The 22365-nt window shown below is 43.0% G+C and overlaps 1 protein-coding gene across 1 annotated transcript in view; it reads right to left on the bottom strand.

Moving 5' to 3' along the window:
- The window catches only part of LOC134658039 (dystonin), a 241097-nt gene that overhangs the window by 110801 nt on the left and 107931 nt on the right, over positions 1–22365 (bottom strand). The window contains exons 8-22 of the mRNA XM_063513646.1: positions 19972–20159; positions 18748–18879; positions 16977–17146; positions 15405–15626; positions 14308–14512; positions 13825–13929; positions 13605–13723; positions 12568–12712; positions 11453–11569; positions 10866–10990; positions 9905–10133; positions 8180–8359; positions 7478–7570; positions 6478–6652; positions 1618–1833 (exon numbers count right to left, since the gene is read on the bottom strand). Of these exons, the coding sequence (XP_063369716.1) occupies positions 1618–1833; positions 6478–6652; positions 7478–7570; positions 8180–8359; positions 9905–10133; positions 10866–10990; positions 11453–11569; positions 12568–12712; positions 13605–13723; positions 13825–13929; positions 14308–14512; positions 15405–15626; positions 16977–17146; positions 18748–18879; positions 19972–20159 (2421 nt within the window). The remainder of the gene's footprint in view (positions 1–1617; positions 1834–6477; positions 6653–7477; positions 7571–8179; positions 8360–9904; positions 10134–10865; positions 10991–11452; positions 11570–12567; positions 12713–13604; positions 13724–13824; positions 13930–14307; positions 14513–15404; positions 15627–16976; positions 17147–18747; positions 18880–19971; positions 20160–22365) is intronic.

Here is a 22365-nt window from a genome sequence, read left to right as displayed (position 1 = left end):
GACACTGTGCATTCACACATCATACTCACATATCACTCATGGTACGGGCTAACGTTTGCTGTGATAGGGAAGGTTGAGAGACAATCGGTCAGTCGATTGACCCGGCAGATTCTGGCCCAATGTCCAGCAGTGTATCGTGGCTTACCTCTGAAGGTGGCCTGCACCTCCTCGACGTGGCTGGTGAGCGCGAGCACGGAGCTCTCCCAGTCCTTGTGCTGTAGCACGAGGTGCTCGAGCGAGTCCAGGTCGCGCGGGATGTGGCTCGCGATGCGCTCGTGCAGCTGCCGCTCCAGCACCTCCAGCCGGTCCAGCAGTGTCTCGTGGCTTACCTCTGAAGGTGGCCTGCACCTCCTCGACGTGGCTGGTGAGCGCGAGCACGGAGCTCTCCCAGTCCTTGTGCTGCAGCACGAGGTGCTCGAGCGAGTCCAGGTCGCGCGGGATGTGGCTCGCGATGCGCTCGTGCAGCTGCCGCTCCAGCACCTCCAGCCGCTCCAGCAGTGTATCGTGGCTTACCTCTGAAGGTGGCCTGCACCTCCTCGACGTGGCTGGTGAGCGCGAGCACGGAGCTCTCCCAGTCCTTGTGCTGCAGCACGAGGTGCTCGAGCGAGTCCAGGTCGCGCGGGATGTGGCTCGCGATACGCTCGTGCAGCTGCCGCTCCAGCACCTCCAGCCGCTCCAGCAGTGTATCGTGGCTTACCTCTGAAGGTGGCCTGCACCTCCTCGACGTGGCTGGTGAGCGCGAGCACGGAGCTCTCCCAGTCCTTGTGCTGCAGCACGAGGTGCTCGAGCGAGTCCAGGTCGCGCGGGATGTGGCTCGCGATACGCTCGTGCAGCTGCCGCTCCAGCACCTCCAGCCGCTCCAGCAGTGTATCGTGGCTTACCTCTGAAGGTGGCCTGCACCTCCTCGACGTGGCTGGTGAGCGCGAGCACGGAGCTCTCCCAGTCCTTGTGCTGCAGCACGAGGTGCTCGAGCGAGTCCAGGTCGCGCGGGATGTGGCTCGCGATGCGCTCGTGCAGCTGCCGCTCCAGCACCTCCAGCCGCTCCAGCAGTGTATCGTGGCTTACCTCTGAAGGTGGCCTGCACCTCCTCGACGTGGCTGGTGAGCGCGAGCACGGAGCTCTCCCAGTCCTTGTGCTGCAGCACGAGGTGCTCGAGCGAGTCCAGGTCGCGCGGGATGTGGCTCGCGATACGCTCGTGCAGCTGCCGCTCCAGCACCTCCAGCCGCTCCAGCAGTGTATCGTGGCTTACCTCTGAAGGTGGCCTGCACCTCCTCAACGTGGCTGGTGAGCGCGAGCACGGAGCTCTCCCAGTCCTTGTGCTGCAGCACGAGGTGCTCGAGCGAGTCCAGGTCGCGCGGGATGTGGCTCGCGATACGCTCGTGCAGCTGCCGCTCCAGCACCTCCAGCCGCTCCAGCAGTGTATCGTGGCTTACCTCTGAAGGTGGCCTGCACCTCCTCGACGTGGCTGGTGAGCGCGAGCACGGAGCTCTCCCAGTCCTTGTGCTGCAGCACGAGGTGCTCGAGCGAGTCCAGGTCGCGCGGGATGTGGCTCGCGATACGCTCGTGCAGCTGCCGCTCCAGCACCTCCAGCCGCTCCAGCAGTGTATCGTGGCTTACCTCTGAAGGTGGCCTGCACCTCCTCGACGTGGCTGGTGAGCGCGAGCACGGAGCTCTCCCAGTCCTTGTGCTGTAGCACGAGGTGCTCGAGCGAGTCCAGGTCGCGCGGGATGTGGCTCGCGATGCGCTCGTGCAGCTGCCGCTCCAGCACCTCCAGCCGCTCCAGCAGGGAGGACGATTGTTCGGTGAAGATGCGCGCGGCATTCTTGCTCTCCTCTGGAAACGTGAATGACTGTTTAGTGGTTTATTAAGCGAGAATTAAACATGAAAATGAAAGTATAAAATTACTACTCTAAATTACCTACAATTAAAGATGTAGAAACCCTGATTTAGGCATTAATGATAATCACTATAAATCTTTTTACTGGTCCACCAAGTGATTCTGTGGCACATTTTTGTAAATAACAAACTACACAAGAAAATTGACACATACGATGACACTATTACCTACACCAAGTGTTCTGCAACATCATCATGAGAAGTTACGTTTAACAATCTGAATTCCTATTAGGCGATTACCTAGTTACCCAACGTATACTTCAAACAAAATTAGTCGGGTAATGACACTAAATTTCAACCTACACTGTAATATCAAAATAATACACTATGACAAAACTGCATATTTCCATAAATCACCTGACAGCATATAGTCACACCACGTGCGTTCAAAACTCCTCGCCCTAAACACTGTCACTACTCTCTGAAACATTGAAACCGTGTGTCAGCGATCGAGTCTAGTGAGCGGATGAATTCTGGGCGTGTGATTGAAAATTGCCGCCCAACATCAGGATCATTTTATACTTGGCCTTAAAGATGGAGGTTAAACTCAGTTATTTACTCATTCGCATATTATAGTGAGTTAAGAACATTTTGTTTTTTAACGATGTATAAAAATATAGAGCTATAGCAATACTATATTCGATTCATTTAATTGCTATGATAATGAACGGCTGACTGCAACTACTATCTTGGGCTTTGGCTTCGATAATATATATATAACTAAAGTTTTGCATCATACTGATACGATAATACCATTCTGATCAGTGTTTGAAAATATGAATTGCCAAAAATGTACACATCATACTGATACGATAATACCATTCTGATCCGTGTTTGAAAATATGAATTGCCAAAAATGTACACATCAAAACAAAACGATCTCCAAAATTGTCTTTATACACAGGAAATGTTTTGGACAGGCGGTCACCTACGTGCCGATCGCCGCCGCCCGACACCTAAAATTGCCCTTGCAATTGAGCAATGACAACCGTGATGTCACTGTCGTCTCGTGTAGGCGCCCTGTTATTCTCAAGAAGTCGTTATCTTTGGTTTGGTTGATTTTTATTAGAGTCCAAAAGATGCCAAATTAGCTCGAAACACAAGCTTATAAGTCGTTTTTCTCGTGACTGTTTCGAGAATGTGAGTTATTTTTAGTAGAAGTATGATAAGAAGCAATCCTATTAGGCAATAAATATTGACATAACTCTACGAGCAAATAGTATTTCTTTGATTTTCAATCGCTACTTCTAAACTAACTAAAAGCAATCGCTGTTTTGTCGATGACATTATCAATTTTGTTCGTTGCTCGAGAAAAACGCTAGTGGACGGAATAGGCCCTATGACGGAATTAGCCACATTGATATAGCTTTTTTTTTTCAAGTTATATGAGCCTAGGTCAACAAGGAGTGCGATAACATCTTCATAACTACTGTCATTTATCATGATTGCATTCATAGATCCTTTCGTCCGATTGTGTTACTCATTGACTATATATAACGGTGATGGCACTCCACAAGAAGCGGGCCACAATAACATGACCTGGGGAGGCAGTTGAAAACACGCTGAAGGTCAATATCGGGCGTCGGTGTAATTGCATTATTTAAATTGTTGTCAAATTTTTATTGGTGACGGGACCGAGCCCGTCTCCACATTCACATTTGCAACTTTTTGACTTGTTATGAATAGTTATTTACGGCGTTATCCATAAACGGCTGTTAAGTTTATCAGCTGATGATCATCGTTTGTCCCTCTCTATGGCATAACGACAGATAGGGACAAACGACGATCATCAACTGATTAAGTTAGCAGCCGTTTATGAATAACGCCATTAGACCATAGGTTTAGACAGTACACACTTGCTAGCATGAGCTGCGTTCTCGCACGCGACTCATACAGACTCTACACTTCACGTATGCACTCGGGCGTGAGAACGCAGGTTATGCTAGCCGGTCAGGTTTTAGTCATTTGAGTTTACCCCGAATATAAACAATGTGACTACTGATAGACAGGCCTTAAGATAAGACTCTAATACTGTATTTGTTTGTTTTATATCTGGATTTACAAGTTAGGCGTCGAACATTTAAGAAAATATTGACTGATTAGTATATGCCAGGTCATGAATCCACCTGTATTAATTATATGTAAAGTGTTCGGGCTAGTGATCGGTTGTTGATAAGATCGATTTCGTATTTCATTATTAAGGAAGTAGCGCCTTATTCACTACATATCTTAATAATAATTTTGCTTGAATACGGGCAATTGGTGCACATCGGTTCTATAATTAGATAATATCTGATAATATCAAAGCTCGCACAGCTTGACAGCTCATGCCAGAATAAACATTTTATGAATACCTGTGATCTTTATAATTAATTGGTATGATTATAAACTCTATTTTATAGGCTGTTAGTCAGTGCACACGAATGAATGTTCCCAGTTATCTCTAAAGCCGATCGATCAATTTTGTTGTTGCACCATAGAACAAAAATTATAATTGTGATTTGTTGTTATTTTAGCTTGCGCGCGCGCGCAGGTGAATTTGTTTACATGATAAAATATTAACAATCGAGAAGTAAAAGTAAATAGACAAATAAGGAATTATAGCACATCTTTTTGTCCCAAAATGTTTACATTGTTGTCATAGTCATTTTGGCCATAATGTTAGAATTATTCTGGAATATTTACCATTCTTTCCTCTCGAGAATATTCCTTTTATTTTCTTCATTTTTGATGTCCTCTATTGCGTTCACAATATGGCACAAAATGTCGTTTTCATCACTTTTGATTGTTGATGTTGTTGTTGGAAATTACTTATTCAATGCAATTTAAATTAACCGCTGAGAAATGTAATATTAATATTAATACACATCAAAACAGAGCGTGCAGTAGCTTAACTCACACTACTTTTAACCAATAAAAGGGCGTAATTTAAAGCAATGAACGGCCCTGGTTTCGAAAGGAGAACGCGTCTAGCGTCAATCGGACTCGTCCCCGTAGTACGGACTAATTGCGGCGGGCTCCCGTAGGACGTACGCTACTGTCGTTTGTGAGTTTGTGACCTCAACATTGACAGCTGCACCGACAGAGTTTGATACTTGTAAGAAAGGATTTGTGGTTCAAAATGGGTTAAATATATCCTTCCACTTTCTCTTTCTCGTCGTCCTTAACTTTAATAAACCATTTTATAACATCAGTCGCTCACTGCCATTTGCTCTGCCTCTAAGGCAGCTTTTATTTTCTAAATAAAATATTATTATTACTATATTATTATATGTGAATGCACAGACAGCTTAAAGCTGATACGTGCACATCAACGTCCCCTTAAAATTCAAGTGCAAATGGTTATAGTTTTAAATTATGTACTGTCAAGCACGCGCTCTATATTCACCTATGCCTATGACATAGAGTACATAGACATAAGAGTCGCATACACATACAGTGACATAGAGTTCTTCTCTTCTTAGTATTTTCTGGTCTCATAAATGAGCCCGTATACCACTCATTATACGAGCATTCATATAATGAGTTAACTGATCCTGTAGTTATACATCTACAGAGCAAGTATCAAGACGGACTAAAAGTAAAGCGTTAAGGTGCATCCACCCACGCTGTAATTACGCTATCAGTCCGTCACTCGCTATCGCACGCAACAGTGCCGCCCATAAGGACAACTACTAATGCCGCAAGGCCGGACATTCAAGTTAATAGATAATAGCCCAGACTTTGACAGATCAATAATAAACTACTGAGAAAGGAATTGAATTTAGGAACCGTTTAAAAACCGATCAGAGTTCACTGAAGGATGAATTTTAGTTTACAATTTTCGACAAAAATATCATAAAAAATATTAGAAATAGAGGTTAACTAATGATTGACGAAACTTTATAAAAAAACGTTTTTTTTTTATTATGTTTGATATAGCAATATCAAACATAATAAAATGCTGCAGAAAATCATCATAGCAATTCTATAAGTACTGATATTGACAAGTATGTTCAAATTGTTAAACGGTATGATTTTCAGTCATAAAAACCCAAGGTTTTAAGCAACAGTTGTGCCCTAAATATGGTAAGAAAACAAACCAACTGTCCTACAATTATTCAATTGATATGCGTCTTGGTAATAAAATAAAATTGATTAATTGCTACTCGGTTTCAATTCAATTATCTCTCGACGACTCGGGATATTTATTACTATTGTCTATAATAATATCTACTTATCGCTAAAATGACTTTCTTCAGTGAATTGCATTGATTGACAGAATCAGTACCTACTATAAATGCTTAAGACTTGAAAGGTTAAATGAATCAAGTAGCAATCATGAAAGCATAAGATAAGCAAACATGGTTGCTACATGGTTTACAATTTTATAATTGTAATGACACATTCATCAAATGATTACGTAATAGTACTTTAGCTCGTTGTTCGTATATCACAGAGGTCTCCAAATTTTTGGAAGGGTCACTAACAGGTCTCAGGACGGTATGAAATTTGGCTGTTTTGTGTGTCGTATTGGCAGGCTAGCTCGCCGGATCCTGCCCACAGGCCGTAGTTTCTCTATCCCTGGACTGTATCACGTACCTTCAGCCCTGGCGCGGCGCTCGAACTCGTCGAACAGGCGGTTGACGTCGTCGATTTCTCGGCGCAGGCGGCGCAGCTGCGGGTCGGCGGGGTCGCCCTCGCCCAGCAGCTTCTCCGCGTCCTCGTTCAGCGCGCGACGGATCGCCTGCCGCTGCTCCGCGCCCATGGCCACGAACTGACATACATACACGTATTACGATTAGTTTTTAATATCTGGGAGACCGAGCTTTGCTCGGAAAACATATAAAAACTCAAAAATGCGCGTTTTCCTAAATATAAGACCTAGCTAGATCGATTTTTCGTCCCCGAAAACTCCCAGGTAGCCAATTTAATCGAAAACGTTAGAGCCCTTTCCGAGATCCCCGAAATATAGATATAAATATAAAAAAAGAAACAAGAATTGCTCGTTTAATATATATAAGGTATAAGATAAATATTCTCAACTATTCGTAGTCTTATTTCTTAGGGTTAACTTACACTAGCGAGCGTCGATGTCTAGTAAACTTTTGGCTACTGCTCGATGCAAAGTTGTCGCTGCGCAGCGCCAGTATATCCCACAAAACTGATTAAGCGCCGGCGCTCAAAAGACGCTAGTGTGGGGTGGTACTTTGCAAATATGTATACGAGTTGCCAGTTGATAGCTGCTATATTGAACTGTTATAAGTTCTTGATGATTCAACCAGAAATACGAGGCTCCGTTAAATGTACATCCAAATTACAAAATTCAAAAGTATCAGTCAAACATATTAACTCACATTTATAGACGGGTCTAACGCGAACTTTACCGTCAAAAGTTCGCGTTAGACCCGTCTATAAATGTGAGTTAATATGTGTTCAAATCGCGAAGGTTTTAAATATTATATCAGTCAAACACTTTAGTCATATCACTTACATAAGTGACACGCATACTTTGCACGGGGTCTTTCGACCCCATCCCGCAGTGAATGTGCTAAATTGCAATTTAATAAGTCATAACACTACGATAACATCTCAATCTTACCTGCGGGAAGTCCCAGCCCTTGACCACCTTGATGGTGGCGAAGATCATGTTCTGCCGCATGCGCAGTTGCTTGCGCTGCCACAGCTGGATCACCTGTGTCCACAACCACCACATTAACAACACTGTACTACCATACAACATGTATAGTATAGAGTATACATAACTGTAAATGAGAACTACGAGACAAAGGGAAGTATGAAATAAAACGGTAAAGTGCATCTCTTGTATGGCTAAAAGCGACTGATGTTATTGTTAAGTTTGTACCTATGGATTAAATTATATTAAATTTCATTAGTTTCATTTATAAAAATTGTCGTTGTATTATTAGGGTTCCGTAGCCAAATGGCAAAAAACGGAACCCTTATGGATTCGTCATGTCTGTTTGTCTGTCCGTCTGTCTGTCCGTCCGTATGTCACAGCCACTTTTTTCCGAAACTATAAGAACTATACTATTGAAACTTGGTAAGTAGATGTATTCTGTGAACCGCATTAAGATTTTCATACAAAAATAGAAAAAAAAACTATAAATTTTGGGGGTACTTAGAACTGAAATCAGATTTTTTTTTCATCAAACCCACACGTGTGGGATATCTATTGGATAGGTCTTCAAAAATGATATTGAGGTTTCTAATATAATTTTTTTCAAAACTGAACAGTTTGCGCGAGAGACACTTCCAAAGTGGTAAAATGCTTGAAACTTACTCTGTCGTATGCGTTCCTGAGCCGCTGCGCAGCCTCGGTGGCGAGCGCGCAGGGCGGCGGCAGCGCCACCACGGCGCCTGGCAGCTGCACCTCTGTGCCCGCGCCGCCCAGCCGCACCAGCCAGCGCGACCGCCCCGAGTTGTCCACCACCGTCACGGCCGAGCCCTTCTCGATCGCGATCTGACGGAGGACATCGGCATCGTTAGCATACACGTCATACATCGACATTCGAATATTGTTAACTGCATGATCTGTACGTACTGTGTGTACAGTCGGAGCGAGCTAACGCTGCGTAGAATTTAATGTCAAATTGTGGATAATATCAATTTTATCTACCCAAATATCATAAACCCTCCATGATGCGTCCAAGAACCACACATTATGACCACCATAAAAATATACTGTTTTGTTAGAACAAATTTCTTATCTGTAACAATGTTATTATTGCTAAATAATAACATCGATTTCGATAATATTATGCATTCAAATTTCGAACATCTTTGAAAAACAAAGAAATTTGATTTGACCTCTATTCTAATATCAGTCGAGATGACGTTTAGTTCGGAATGAATTGTTAATTTTCAAACAAATTTGACAAATGTCGCACGTAAGTAAGATATCGAACGATATGATAGTTGGGGCCGACTCTAGTTTGTCTCTGAATTAAAAAAAAAACTATGACAGCTGCCAGAAAACTTTTCAATACTGCCATTACAGGCTAAAATTTGTTTTGTTGCATAAAATTGTTCAATTTGTTGAATTTAAACCATTAAATGAGCGATCAAGATGATATAGATATTTCGGCGACGCCTCCTGATATCCGTGACAAAGCAACTAACGTTATAAATGACTTATTACCAGCTAAGTCAAGGAAACAATACAAAGGAATATACTTCTGTCCGAGCTGGGCAAGTGAATTATAATAATTGCACCATCCAAACTGTAGGTAAATAATAATTATTGTTCTAAATCTTAAAATTTCTTCATTTTCGCATTTGTTTTCTGTTTTATTTTACTAATAATTATTGTTAGTGGCCCTGAACAACACCGCGATGCCGGTCATAATATGCGGCTCCTGAATGCATCATGAAGGCTTATGATATGTGGATAGATAAAGTAGTGTATGTAACTGTACATAATTAGGCATTACAACACTCGTGTGATCCTTTTAAGAAACTCACTTCGTTCGTTTCTTAAACCCACACTCGTGTTTAATGCCCTTTATTATGTACAGTCACATAAACTACTATAATATTTAATTTTACATTTTCACACTTTGTTCGGTCAAAGTCTGTGCAAAGTTAGCTTATACGGATTCGTATCTTAAACCCTACATGGCGACCCTGCCGTTACTTTACTTGACATCGTTGATTCTTAAGATGCGCCGACCGCTGACATCTAGAAAACACGCAACGATTGCGCCTCTTTGCAGAAAACTAGCGCATAGTGCACACAATTACAATAACTACACATATACAGCGCTAGCGCACAAGTGATGCAACACAGTCATCAGGTATGTAAGCATTTCTAGATCGTTCATATCTTCTAATAGAATTTTGATTTTCATTCTCTAAAGATCGGTTTTCCTAGGATAGTGGTGCCGTCATATAGCGGCCGTCTCCATACTAAATAATACGGCTAAATATGTATGGAGACGGCCGCTATATGATGGCACCGCTATCCTAGGAAACCAGAAAATTAGGAATACAAACTCATTCTACTTACGTTGGCATGTTTGTAAGCGCACACAGTCTCGGCCCTGAGCGGCCTGGTGATAGGCGCCCGCCGCTGTTTGACCGGCCTCACGGCCTGGGCCTCTTCGACCAGCCGCGACACGACGCCGCCGTGGGAGTTCAGCTCCTCGCGGAGCTCCTGCATGCCCTTAAGTAAACGCTCGCCCTGGTCGAGGGTGAACTCCGATTGCGAGAATGTCGAGTTTAGAGCTTCTTCGCGTCTGTGGAGGAAAATTGTAAATCAATAATTGTAGAACATTTATGAGGCCGGATAATAAATGAGCATGGCTTATTGAAATTTCATTGTGCTGTGTTGTTTCTTTATTTCTTTTGAATCTTCTTTTTCTCTTTTAGTAGTTGATACGAATTCATAAATGCAATAGTGCTAACCACCAATTGTTTTTGTTAATCTGTATTTACTGGTGAGAACCTGTAATTGGCTTTTTGTATCACACTTATAAAACCTATTGACATGTTACCAGCTGTTGGATCTCCGAATAGTAATAAATAAATAAATAAATTGAAGATACTATTAGTAATATGTCTCACAGATATAAGATGACAGCTACCGCCATCATATTTAACGCTGATCCATGGGATTGGAAACTGTTATAGCTTTTTATAAATGGCGCCAGCATAAGTTTTATCTGTCTCTAGTCGTGTTCTATTGGATTTGGCTTAAAAGAACAAATTAAACAAAAAAACACAAGAATTTAATACTATTCGTAGGATTAACAGGTAAAACTTATGCTAGCATCTGTAAAATACATGGACCGGCCATCCCCATTCGTTGATTGTGCGTGGCGCAACTTAAATTCCGAAACATATTTTGGTAAATGCCAAAAGCACCACACGGCGGTCTTTATTGAAAACCGACAAAGACACATATTTTATTTTAAAAACTTGTGTGTAACCTCTCTTGGTAATGCTAAAGAACTCTGTGAACTACTTACTTCTGTATCCATTTCTCGGCCTCCTTGACCTCCTCGAAGAAGTTGTGGTATTGCGTGGTGTGCTTCAAGTGGGTCTCGAGACACAGCGTCAGCTGTAACACCCACGCCCATTGCGACTGCATCACCTGTCATATCAAACATAAACGTCAAATACATCGCAATTTATTACAAATTTTGCTTAACCCCTTGATCGCCAAAGACATCAACTTACGCGCGCGGCTACAGCCTAATATCAACCTTTATGCATTCCCATAAGATTCACGATGACGCGACCCGCGTACGATAAGCGTAGCGTTCAAAGGGTTAGAGCCAGTTGCACCATCCGCACTTGACAGACTGATCAACATCGCCCGGCGGCGCGCCGGGCGGTTTACTATGAAACTTTCCATACAAAAAATTTAGCGAACTCTTTAACGATGACGAAAAGTTTCGTGCAACCGACCCTTAATGTTGTATCACCTAACTAGAGAGTCGTTAGACTGGAACCCCTTGGGAACTGAAGACAGGCGACTTCCTAAGGTAACAAAATGTAAGTGATAGTCTAAAATAGACTCTATATGCCACTACAAATAAAGTTGAAATTGTACCTGCAAGTGCGCTTCGATCGTTTTCATCGCCGGGTGGTGTTGAGCGATCAACGCCTCCCCGCGGTCGATCACGTTGCTGAACTGGAGCTCTCTCTTCTCCAGCGATGACATCAGTTGCTGCAAAACGAACCTTATTTATATCCGCATAACACTTAAATTTATTTAAGCGTTAACAAGCGTGAAAATATAAAGGCAACTGAGGAGTAAATTAAATTAAAACAAATGAACAAACCTCGCTATCTTCTCCGAAGGAATGCTTGCAAGGATTGAAAACGGAATTTCGTAAACATATTTTCAAATAAATGGTACAACAACATAGTCTTATGGATATTTCATTCATAATTTTAGCGCTCAGTTACAAAGGCTAGGGCAAGCATGTTCAACTCGAAGTTACACTTTAGGATGAAGAAACGACGAGTAAAAGTAGCTTTTAGCTGATGCAAGTGAGCAGTAAAATCTACAAAATAATTGGCCATCTAGTTTAATTTCTACAAAATTTACTAAGATAGGTACTTGATAATTGAAACGGGACATTCGGACAGTACGAGACAAAATAACACTATTTATCTAGTCAAACATGCTTCATCTTATCTAAAATCTCGGGTAAGATTATGTTTCATTACATGCCTATTTTAGTCAGGTTCATCTTATTTGTGGTATATCAACATACAGTATTCTTGACTTATTGTCTGTTCGAAATCAAGCTGAGGTTTTACAACAACACACTTAACCTTTTGGACGCCAATGACCGATATATACGCACCGCAGGTCCAACGCCAAAGACGGATTAATCGGTCATAGACCACAGAGCAACATAGACCTAGGTGCATATGCATAACGTTCATATTTCAGTTTTGACACTTCGGTGACGTGGCGTCTGAGTGACAGCTTTTGTGTTTGACACGGCGTCGAAAAGGTTAACTGATTATTGCTAGACCTTACACCATTGCCATAAGGTTCACTTATGGTTAACTGTGTCTACAATGTTCTAGTGAGGTCTTTTTTCGGGGCAAACTACTATTAAGATAACGTATCCGAAATAAGAGTCAAATTACAACTCTAAATGCAAGACATTAAGGTCGTTTTTGGTTGGAAGGTTGGATATGGTGTAGTACCTCATAGTAGTGCTGCACGGCGGGCAGGTTGATGTGCGGGTCGGCCCAGTCGCGCGACAGCTCAACCTGCTCCTTCTCGTTGAGCCAGTTCAGCTCGGCCGTGGCGCTCTGCAGGAACTCCTGCAGCGCGTCCAGGTCAGACATACTGCAAGTATACACAATATGGTTCATGTTGGGACACTCAAGCAAGTATATATTTCATCTAGCCTGTATTGCCTTTTCATTACCGAGAGCGTGTGTGAATCATAGTTGGCAACACCAAAGCCCCGTTGTCTAAAGCTTTGGATTCCTCCGAAAACGGTGCCGTCATATTACGGCCGCTATATAGCGTTGACTGACGTCACTAGAACGTTGTCTATGTAAACAAGATGGCGCGGTTTCCTAGACGGCGTTACGTTACGTTGATTCTCAACGTAACGTAAGATGACGGCCGTCATGACGGTGTCGATAGTTTCGTGAACGTTTTATTAGATAGCGGTAACGCCATTTTGAATAAATGACACGAGATTTGAATAAATGATTCCGTACCACGATTATTTTCCTCTTTTGATGATATTTCATCCTCCAAGTAAATTATAGATGATCAAGCAAATTTTGTCAGTAGGAAAAGGCGCGAAATTCAAATTTTCTATGGGACGTTATCCCTTCGCGCCTACATTTTTCAAATTTGCCGCTTTGACCTTGGTGGATGACGGTGTGTTATGACGCCGTGGTACTTTCCACATGTCGCCACCGTAAAGACGGCTGTCTTTTGCGGCCGCTATATGACGGCCGTCATATGACGGCACCGTTTTCGGAGGAATCCAAAGCTTTAGTGCCAATGACAAGTTTGAGTTTTCAAGTTAGTCCACTAGATGGTAGACACTTCAACGCCGGAATATGATATTTCCGGACCGATACGTCCTTCAAACCTTCAAAAAAAGAGCGTGCTCCCATCTTAAAGGCTGGAAACGCTCTTACAACCCTTCTGATGTTGCGGGCGTTAATAACCGCTTCCTACTACATCATTAAAAAAACAATAAAGTGTTCATAATGACCGTTTGGTGCTGGTAGAGAGCAGCTCAGCGTAGAGCTTCTGCAGCTGGTTGAGGTGCTGGTTGTAGAGCGTCAGCTCCTCGCCGGAGAACTTGGCGCGGTTGTGCACGCACTGCTCCACCTGGAAATCCACAAACGTTCATTGTCGTTTCTTAGCACTGGAACTTATTTCCTTGAAATAAGGTTTACATTTAACAATTTCTAGCCAAGCTGGATACATGCCTTGGAATGGAACTGGTCGATGGTCTTGTGCTCGCGCTGGTGCTTGTCGAGCTCGTGCTGCACGCCGGGCAGGTCCGACCCGTACTCTGCTTCGTGGAGTTTCTTCTGCAATGAGAAAACCAACAAGGGTTTAGTATCCTTCTTTTATTTAAATATCTACTTGAGGAATAACTTCAAAGGTTTTAAAAATACAAGAATAACTGGAGTTTAAAGTCACCTATAAGATATCAGAAAAGTCATGTCTAAAAACACCTGACACATCAAAAGAAGGTGACAGAAATGCACAGATTCGGCTTCTACACGTCTTCCAGTATGTGGCATAATTACACCTTATCTTATCGCTGTAAGGTTTAAAATTAGTCTGACAGAACTAGCACCTCTTTCATATCATGATTCGCAGGATCAAATGAGTTTACGCATATTAGTCGTCAACTGGTCGATTAACCTAAAGTTAGTGAACTTGTGAAGTGGGTGAGCACTGACCAGGCGTTCCTTGCACCACTTGGTGGCGTCCTGCAGGTGCTGGAACAGCGGGTCGGCGTCGTGCACGCGCGTCTCCAGCACGGTGCGCGTCTCGCGGCGCACGGTGGTGTGCTGCACGGGCAGGCGCACGGACGACAGGCGCGGCAGCAGCCGCCCGGTGAACGCCTGCCGCGCGCTCAGCCAGCGGTCGTGGATTTGTTGGACGCTGGAGTAACAAGCATTCAAAATCAGTTATGGCTATTCATTTCTGTAAGCTCCACCTAGGGTTGCCAGATGGTCGGGATTCGGCGGGATTCTCCCGATTTTTAGGATGTGTTCCCGATTCCCGACAAAGTGAAAATTGTCCCGAAAAAGAGCATCACGTTATAAAACAATAATTTCAAGTTCTGAACTGTCGTCGAACGAACCAGCGACCCGCGTCGAGCCCGTCAGCGCGCGCGCGGGGCGCGCGTGGCGAGATTGGACAGAGCAGCTGACGTAGTGCCAATAATGTAAAATATCGTTGTTTTTAATACAATTAATTTAATTTGAATGGTTTATTTTCCCGACTTAAGGCCCAAAATCCCGAATAATTGATATTTTTTCCCGATAACAGCGCCTTTCGATCTGGCAACCCTAGCTCCACCCGTGTCTTCAGGATTATCACAGCAGGCTGAGACCGAATGCCTTGGCTACATGTAAAAATCGCTAAGGGATTACTAGACACTGTATACAGTTGTGCACACTAGGAGGATTCACGTCTTTCTCCGCGATAGGACCAGAAAATGTAGCTTTCGCATTGTTTGGTCTGACTGCATCACAGAAGACATCGTCCAGACTGACCTTAGTAGCGCTACTCCCTCTGCCACAAATACACGGTAGTTTTACTCCATTTTCGAGTCAGTGTCTTTGTGTTACGTCCGTGTCTTTGAACGGACCAAGTATTTTTGGCATCATCGGTTTCATGAAATAATTGCTCTAAACTCCGTCTAGAGGATTCCTAGTCTATAGCTGCATACTAAACACACAAGAAAGATAATTCAACTATTTTTTGGGTAAGAAAACAGGCAAGTCTGCATTGAGATGTTTTCCTGAGTAGGTAACAGTGGCAAGCTCACCGTCGCTGCAGATCCGAGGCCTGCGGGTACCGGCCCTCCTTGAGCGCCTGCGCGTCCTGGAACATCTCATGGATGGTGTTTTCCATGGTCCTGAGTTCTTGTTCGATCTGCTCGGCCGCCATCTTGGCCTCGGCGGGGTGCACGCCGCGCTCCACGCGCCGGATCTCACTCTCGATGTGACGCTCCACGCTGTCGAGGCCGGCTTCTGTTTGTTTTATGTCTCTGCAAAAATATACAAGACATATTAGAAACGACAATAAATGGATGGTCGATGATTTATGTGGATATAAGGAAAAGATTAAAATGTCATTCAATAGAACTTGCTAACTATGTAAACAAACTGCCATACTAAAATTGACACTGAATGTCAATTTACTAGTAACTTTTGTTTACATAGTTCGCAAGTTCTATTGAATGACACTTTATAAACAGTAGTAAATTGGTAGAGAAACTACAAAAAGTCAAGAACCGATCATTATTCGTCTAAAGTAACTCTGCACCAGTTGGACAAGTGACAGGCTATAGAAGCGCTGCTATCGGTAAATCACTACATAGTATAAAACAAAGTCGCTTCCCTGTCTGTCTGTCTGTCTGTTTGCTTAGATCTTTAAAACTACGCAACGGATTTTGATGAGATTTTTTTTTAATAGAGTGATTCAAGGTTTATGTATAATTTGTTAACCCGTGCGAAGCCGGGGCGGGTCGCTAGTTCCTATATAAAGCTTAAATGTAACCTATGAAACTTCTTCGAAATAATTAAACACTATTAGGCATCCATCCCCATCTAATCGTGCAGTCTGTATTTTTTCTCCACTCAATAGAAAGACGTTTTGTAATATCATTATATGCCTATTTATTTATTGGAGAAAAAAAAATTGGTTGCAAACACACTAAAGCTTTGGTTTCCTCCGAAAGCGGTGCCGTCATATAGCGGCCGTCTCCATACAAATACTACGACATCCATATTTAGCCGTATTATTTAGTATGGAGACGGCCGCTATAAGACGGCACCGCTATCCTAGGAAAACCGATCTTAAGAGCCAACAGGAGTGGTCATTTCTCCATACAAATGTACTCGACTGTTTCCTCCGTGGGTTTTGATGCTAGAGCAATGATTTTTTCAACACAGATTAATATTGTCAATATCTGTGTCGGACCGTTTTGCTTTTTTTGATATTTTTGTTTTTTAAGGCGCTAGAGCCCTTCAAAAATGGCCAAAATGGCCTAATTGACTATGCCGTAATGAGAGGCGTGCTATTCAAAACTGACATCAATTAGTCAAAAAAGCAAAACGGTCCGACACAGATAATGTCATAATCATTTAGATTTCCAAATTTGGTTACGATTGGTTAAGTTTTGGAGGAGGCAATAGTCGAGTACGAAACCTCGATTTTTGATATTTTTTACGCAGGATTTTTCGCCTTGTCTTTATCGCACTAGTTTTAGGAGCCGCTTCCGTTAGCGAGACGGGTATATTTACCTAAAATATTAAAATCTTAGCTCCTGTTGGCTCTTAAGGAGGCATATCTAATATCTGAAGGCTAAACCAGATGCAGAAGTTATGAGTGTTACCTGTGCAGCTTCTCCGCCCGGCGCTGCAGGCGCTCCAGGCGGCGGATCTCGTCGGCGAGGTCTCGCTCGCGCTCCTGCTGCGCCATCAGCAGCCGCGCCCAAGCCTGCTCCAGCGCCTCCGGCCGGAGCGTCGGCTCTATGTCGCACTCTCCCACCGACTCGAAGTATTTCTGCAATCACAACGGTACTGACGTTATACTGTGGTCAATATTTTACAAGTTCATTATCACTACATAGTATAAAACATAGTCGCTTCCCGCTGTCTGTCTGTCTTTCTGTATGTATGCTTAGATCTTTAAAACTACGCAACGGATTTTGATGCGTTTTTAGGGTTCCGTACCCAAAGGGTAAAAACGGGACCCTATTACTAAGACTCCGCTGTCAGTCCGTCCGTCCGTCTGTCACCAGGCTGTATCTCACGAACCGTGATAGCTAGACAGTTGAAATTTTCACAGATGATGTATTTCTGTTGCCGCTATAACAACAAATACTAAAAACAGAATAAAATAAAGATTTAAGTGGGGCTCCCATACAACAAACGTGACTTTTGACCGAAGTTAAGCAACGTCGGGCGGGGTCAGTATTTGGATGGGTGACCGTTTTTTTGCTTGTTTGTTTTTGCTTGTTTTGCTCTATTTTTTGTTGATGGTGCGGAACCCTCCGTGCGCGAGTCCGACTAGCACTTAGCCGGTTTTTTAGGGTTCCGTAGCCAAATGGCAAAAAACGGAACCCTTATAGATTCGTCATGTCTGTCTGTCTGTCTGTCCGTCTGTCCGTCTGTCTGTCCGTCCGTATGTCACAGCCACTTTTCTCCGAAACTATAAGAACTATACTGTTGAAACTTGGTAAGTAGATGTATTCTGTGAACCGCATTAAGATTTTCACACAAAAATGGAAAAAAAACAATAAATTTTTGGGGTTCCCCATACTTCGAACTGAAACTCAAAAATGTTTTTTTCATCAAACCCATACGTGTGGGGTATCTATGGATAGGTCTTCAAAAATGATATTGAGGTTTCTAATATCATTTTTTTCTAAACTGAATAGTTTGCGCGAGAGACACTTCCAAAGTGGTAAAATGTGTGTCCCCCCCCCCTGTAACTTCTAAAATAAGAGAATGATAAAACTAAAAAAAATATATGATGTACATTACCATGTAAACTTCCACCGAAAATTGGTTTGAACGAGATCTAGTAAGTAGTTTTTTTTTATACGTCTTAAATCGCCTAAATACGGAACCCTTCATGGGCGAGTCCGACTCGCACTTGGCCGCTTTTTTTTAATCGATAGAGTGATTCAAGAGGAAGGTTTATGTATAATTTGTTAACCCGTGCGAAGCCGGGGCGGGTCGCTAGTGATATATATGATTGAAAATCTTTCATTGAACGTTGATTTTGTAGTGTATCAAACACTCCTTTGATGGGGCATTCCACGAGAATGTCGCTTACGTAACGCTTTTCGCCTTGTATGGCAGCTACCTTAATCAAATCCCTAAAGTTCTAGAATATACTGCCAATTTCTTAGCCAAGTCGTGAAATATTAACAGACCCAATATAGCTTACTCAGCATTTTCACAAGTATTAGAATAATGTCGTTACGTAAGCGACATTCTCGTGGAATGCCCCTGATACTGTTTGTGTTCTGTGCAAATTGACAACTGATTACCACATAAGCCGGTCGGATACTTTTTCAAGAGTTGGCCTCTCAGTCTTTCATAAACGCCATCTGAAAATAACAATCACTGCAAGAGAGGCGTGGATATAAAACGAACCTCTAACTCCCTATACTGGTGGAACAACTTCTGCTTCTCCCGCTGCCTGATGGGCACCTCTTCGCTTCGGAACCGCGTGCTCTCGCTGAGCAGCTTCTTCATCTCGATCAAAGTTGACGGGAAAGCACGGTCCTGGAGAACACAAGAATATATCAGTCATTCGTCACGATAACTCGTTGATATCACTTTCATCATTAGCCATTTAGCATAAGATTTGATACCCATATGAATAATCGAATGGTGCGGTTATCTCCTGCGTGATCGGACTGTAGAGCTAAGCGGTTTCCCAAAATGCTCTGCATACGCTTTCACGCTCTTTACCATTGAAGTATATACTGACTGTAGTCGTTATAAAACACAACAATGTTTGAGAAAACTCCAATCATTGACGCATCTTGTGAACACCTTTGTTAAGCAGCCAGGTATACTTCTACTTCCAGCAGCAATGTGCTGGCGGATTCAAGCACTGAAATAGATTATAGGTAACAAGATGACAATCGGTTGCGCTTCGCCATCGAATCGCTTGGTTTCTCTCTATCGCTCTTCCATGTTAGTGTGACAATGACAGTCGCGTTTCAATCGCTACGGAGCGTTAGCGATTGGCATGTCTACGAGGCCAGGTCGCTCATTAAAGGTCCCATCGAGTCGGTTGACATACTGCAGCAACGCTCTCGTGCAGACGGGCGCTCAATCGGCTCAAGAGCAAGAAGAAATTAAGAGAGATTTTTTCTACTCGTCGACTGCAATGCTTGAATTAAGACTTCGTATACCAAAGTGAAATCGCATACTTTTTTCACTATGGGACCCCAAATCAACTATAATATTCATTTCGATACAGTTTAGTCAACTATAATGAAATTGACCAATCGAAAGCGCGGAGCAAGTACCAGGGCATCATGAGTTACGAGAAGGTGTCGTTGATCAACCGGCCGGGGGCGCGGGGGCCGGGTCGCGTACGAGTATGAAGGTATCGCGGCTGCTCGCGCATCTTAGCTGTATACTTTTGGTTTTTTTACCTACATATATGATTCTTCTACTAGTTTTAAGTTTTTTTTTTTGTTGACTCGTAGAAAAAGTATTGTATACAATAGTGATATAATCAAGCTTTTCAATCTCGTACCTTCCTTAGGCAACTCAGCAAGCTTCGCTGCCTAAACACGGTACTCGACTGAAAAGCTCTCCATTATATCACGATTGTATAATAGTTAGAGACTGGTGACATACCTGTAGTAACGCAATGTTCTCGTGCAGCCAGGCGCGGTGCGAGGCCGCCTGCTCGGTGTAGGAGGCGGCGCGGCGCTGCGACTCCGCGTCGAACAGCGGGTGCACGGCCGCCGGCTCGGGGAACGTCTCGTACAGCGACGAGATGTACGTGATGAGGGACTTCTCGTCCGGCTCGTGGGTGTCCACATCTGGAATTAATGCATGCAGGTTATTGCATGTGAACCGGGAAAGTTTCTTGTGTGGTAAGTTGCCTCGTGGAGTTGCACCTAACCGCGGTGGTTAATTCGAAACGACATTCGATAACACACTGAACAAACACAATATGGGTAAAACAGACAGCTCCATGTGCAGAGCGTGCATGGAAGAAGAGGAAACAACAAAACACATTCTCCTAGACTGCAAACAGGTAGAAGTATACAGGAGCAAATACCTAGGGACTCCGTGCACACTAAAAGAGGCATTTAGCAACCTAAAAACATTGCTAGGCTTCATGGAGGAGCTGGGCTGGTTAGAGTAGCGCTACCTCGTTTCACGCAAAATAGGCACAATGGTTGTCGATTTTCGGAAAAATGCCCAGCCCAACTAACTAATTCGAAACGATTTGTTATCTGCGCGGTCAGCACTCGCCGACAAAGGAAGGCTGCGCGATTATTTACGCCAAGCGCCAACACATACGTGCCCAGCCGCGACTTACTACGGTTTTAGCAATTTTCTGCTGCAAGTTCGAGTCGCATTGAAGGTTCCGTATACGCATACATAACTCTAATTTCAATGATTTCAGCACTAAGTTGCCTAAGTTTACGTTTTTAACAATATCTCCGTTAAGTCCGACATTTGTACTCTTTTTGTGGAAATTTGTGCAATAAAGTTTAAATAAATAAATAATATCTCGTATCCTTCGCCTAAGATTGATCTATTTTTTTTGCCGGACTTTTATTTAATTGCAATATTTACTTGCTTATTTTTCCGGCGAGATCTTTCAACTTTTTATTTGTTTCAAGGAGCTCTGAATTTTTGTAAAGGCTTAGTCTAGAAATTAAACGAAATATATTTTTAGCTTCGCTAAGCATGTGTCTTATCACATAACCATTCTCTGTTTGAACGTAAAGTATACCTACTTCTATGTTTGAATGTAAAGTATATAATACTTTAGTGACGTTTGTACGTAAATACCTATATGTAACGACGATGTATCATGTCACATTCTCACATAAATCAAGTCCAACACTGGCTACATGTTTCAACTCGGAACAAATATGCTTTGCACTGGTTGTGGGTGCGTTTTTTGCGAGTGACGTCATGCGAGGCGGTCGTAAACAATGCCTCGTAAACTCCTGCGCAGCTCTCATAGGGCAGGGTTGCCCCGCAGTGAGCAAACGGGAAGGTTCTCATTGGAATATATCAAGTTGGTATGGAGGAGAGCCTTCATATTTCGAATATGACAAACGTCACGACTGTTACGAGGTTACTAGCTTTGCAAGATGAGAAAAGATACCCTGATAGAAGTGAACACGCTGGTTAAAAGGCCTTAACACCTCGTTATTTTGCAAGGATATTTAATTTATATAAATATAAAATCAACACGTTGCTCGCCGTGAGGACGTGATTAAATCTTATAATTAAATGGATTTCTCTAATCAAAATATAGTATTTCAATTTAAATGCACTGAAATAAATTATAATTTGACAACCCTGACTAACTTTACCACCACTTAAATGTCTTGAAATTGTTTGAAATCGTCCGTTCATTGTTTTGGAGGTAGTATATAGGTAATAAAATGTTTATTGCACTTTGTATGTTTTTCTAGTTTATATGTATTTGCCATAACCGCCGTAAATAGCCCATGAGCCAACAACCTATTTGTTTAGCTTACATATTCACTAGGAAGGCTTCACATTTCTAAACATAATACCATAAAATATTATAAGGCAAACGTAAATTGTTTGTAACCACAACAAAATTACGCAATCCAGAGTTTTATGCACCGACCGGAAAGTGATTTGTCAAATCATTACATAAATCTAATAAAAACAGTGTAATACTAATTAAAGAGCGCACATGAGTCGTTTTTGTCCAGTTAAACCTTCACTTCCGAACCGGACGCGGTGGAGCGTGGCATAATCGATTGTTTACCATAATCGCGATCGATGAATCGATACACCGGCGCGGGCGCCGGCGCGGAACCGTTACGATACGTGGCTGGGGCGCGTGGTGGACAGGTGGGAAGGACGAGGGAAGCGTATGGTACATACACAATTTGATTGGTTTAGTGCTCCTAAGGAGTAGGAGAAATCTGTGCAATACATCAGTACCAAAACCATCAGTAATATTTTAAAAGCAATATTTTTAGCGTCCTGGCGCCGCCGTGGAGGCCCGACCCAAGATAGAACTGG

Source organism: Cydia amplana, chromosome 21, assembly GCF_948474715.1.
Source record: "Cydia amplana chromosome 21, ilCydAmpl1.1, whole genome shotgun sequence".
NCBI lineage: Eukaryota > Metazoa > Arthropoda > Insecta > Lepidoptera > Tortricidae > Cydia > Cydia amplana.
This window is presented reverse-complemented; position numbering and strand designations above follow the sequence as displayed.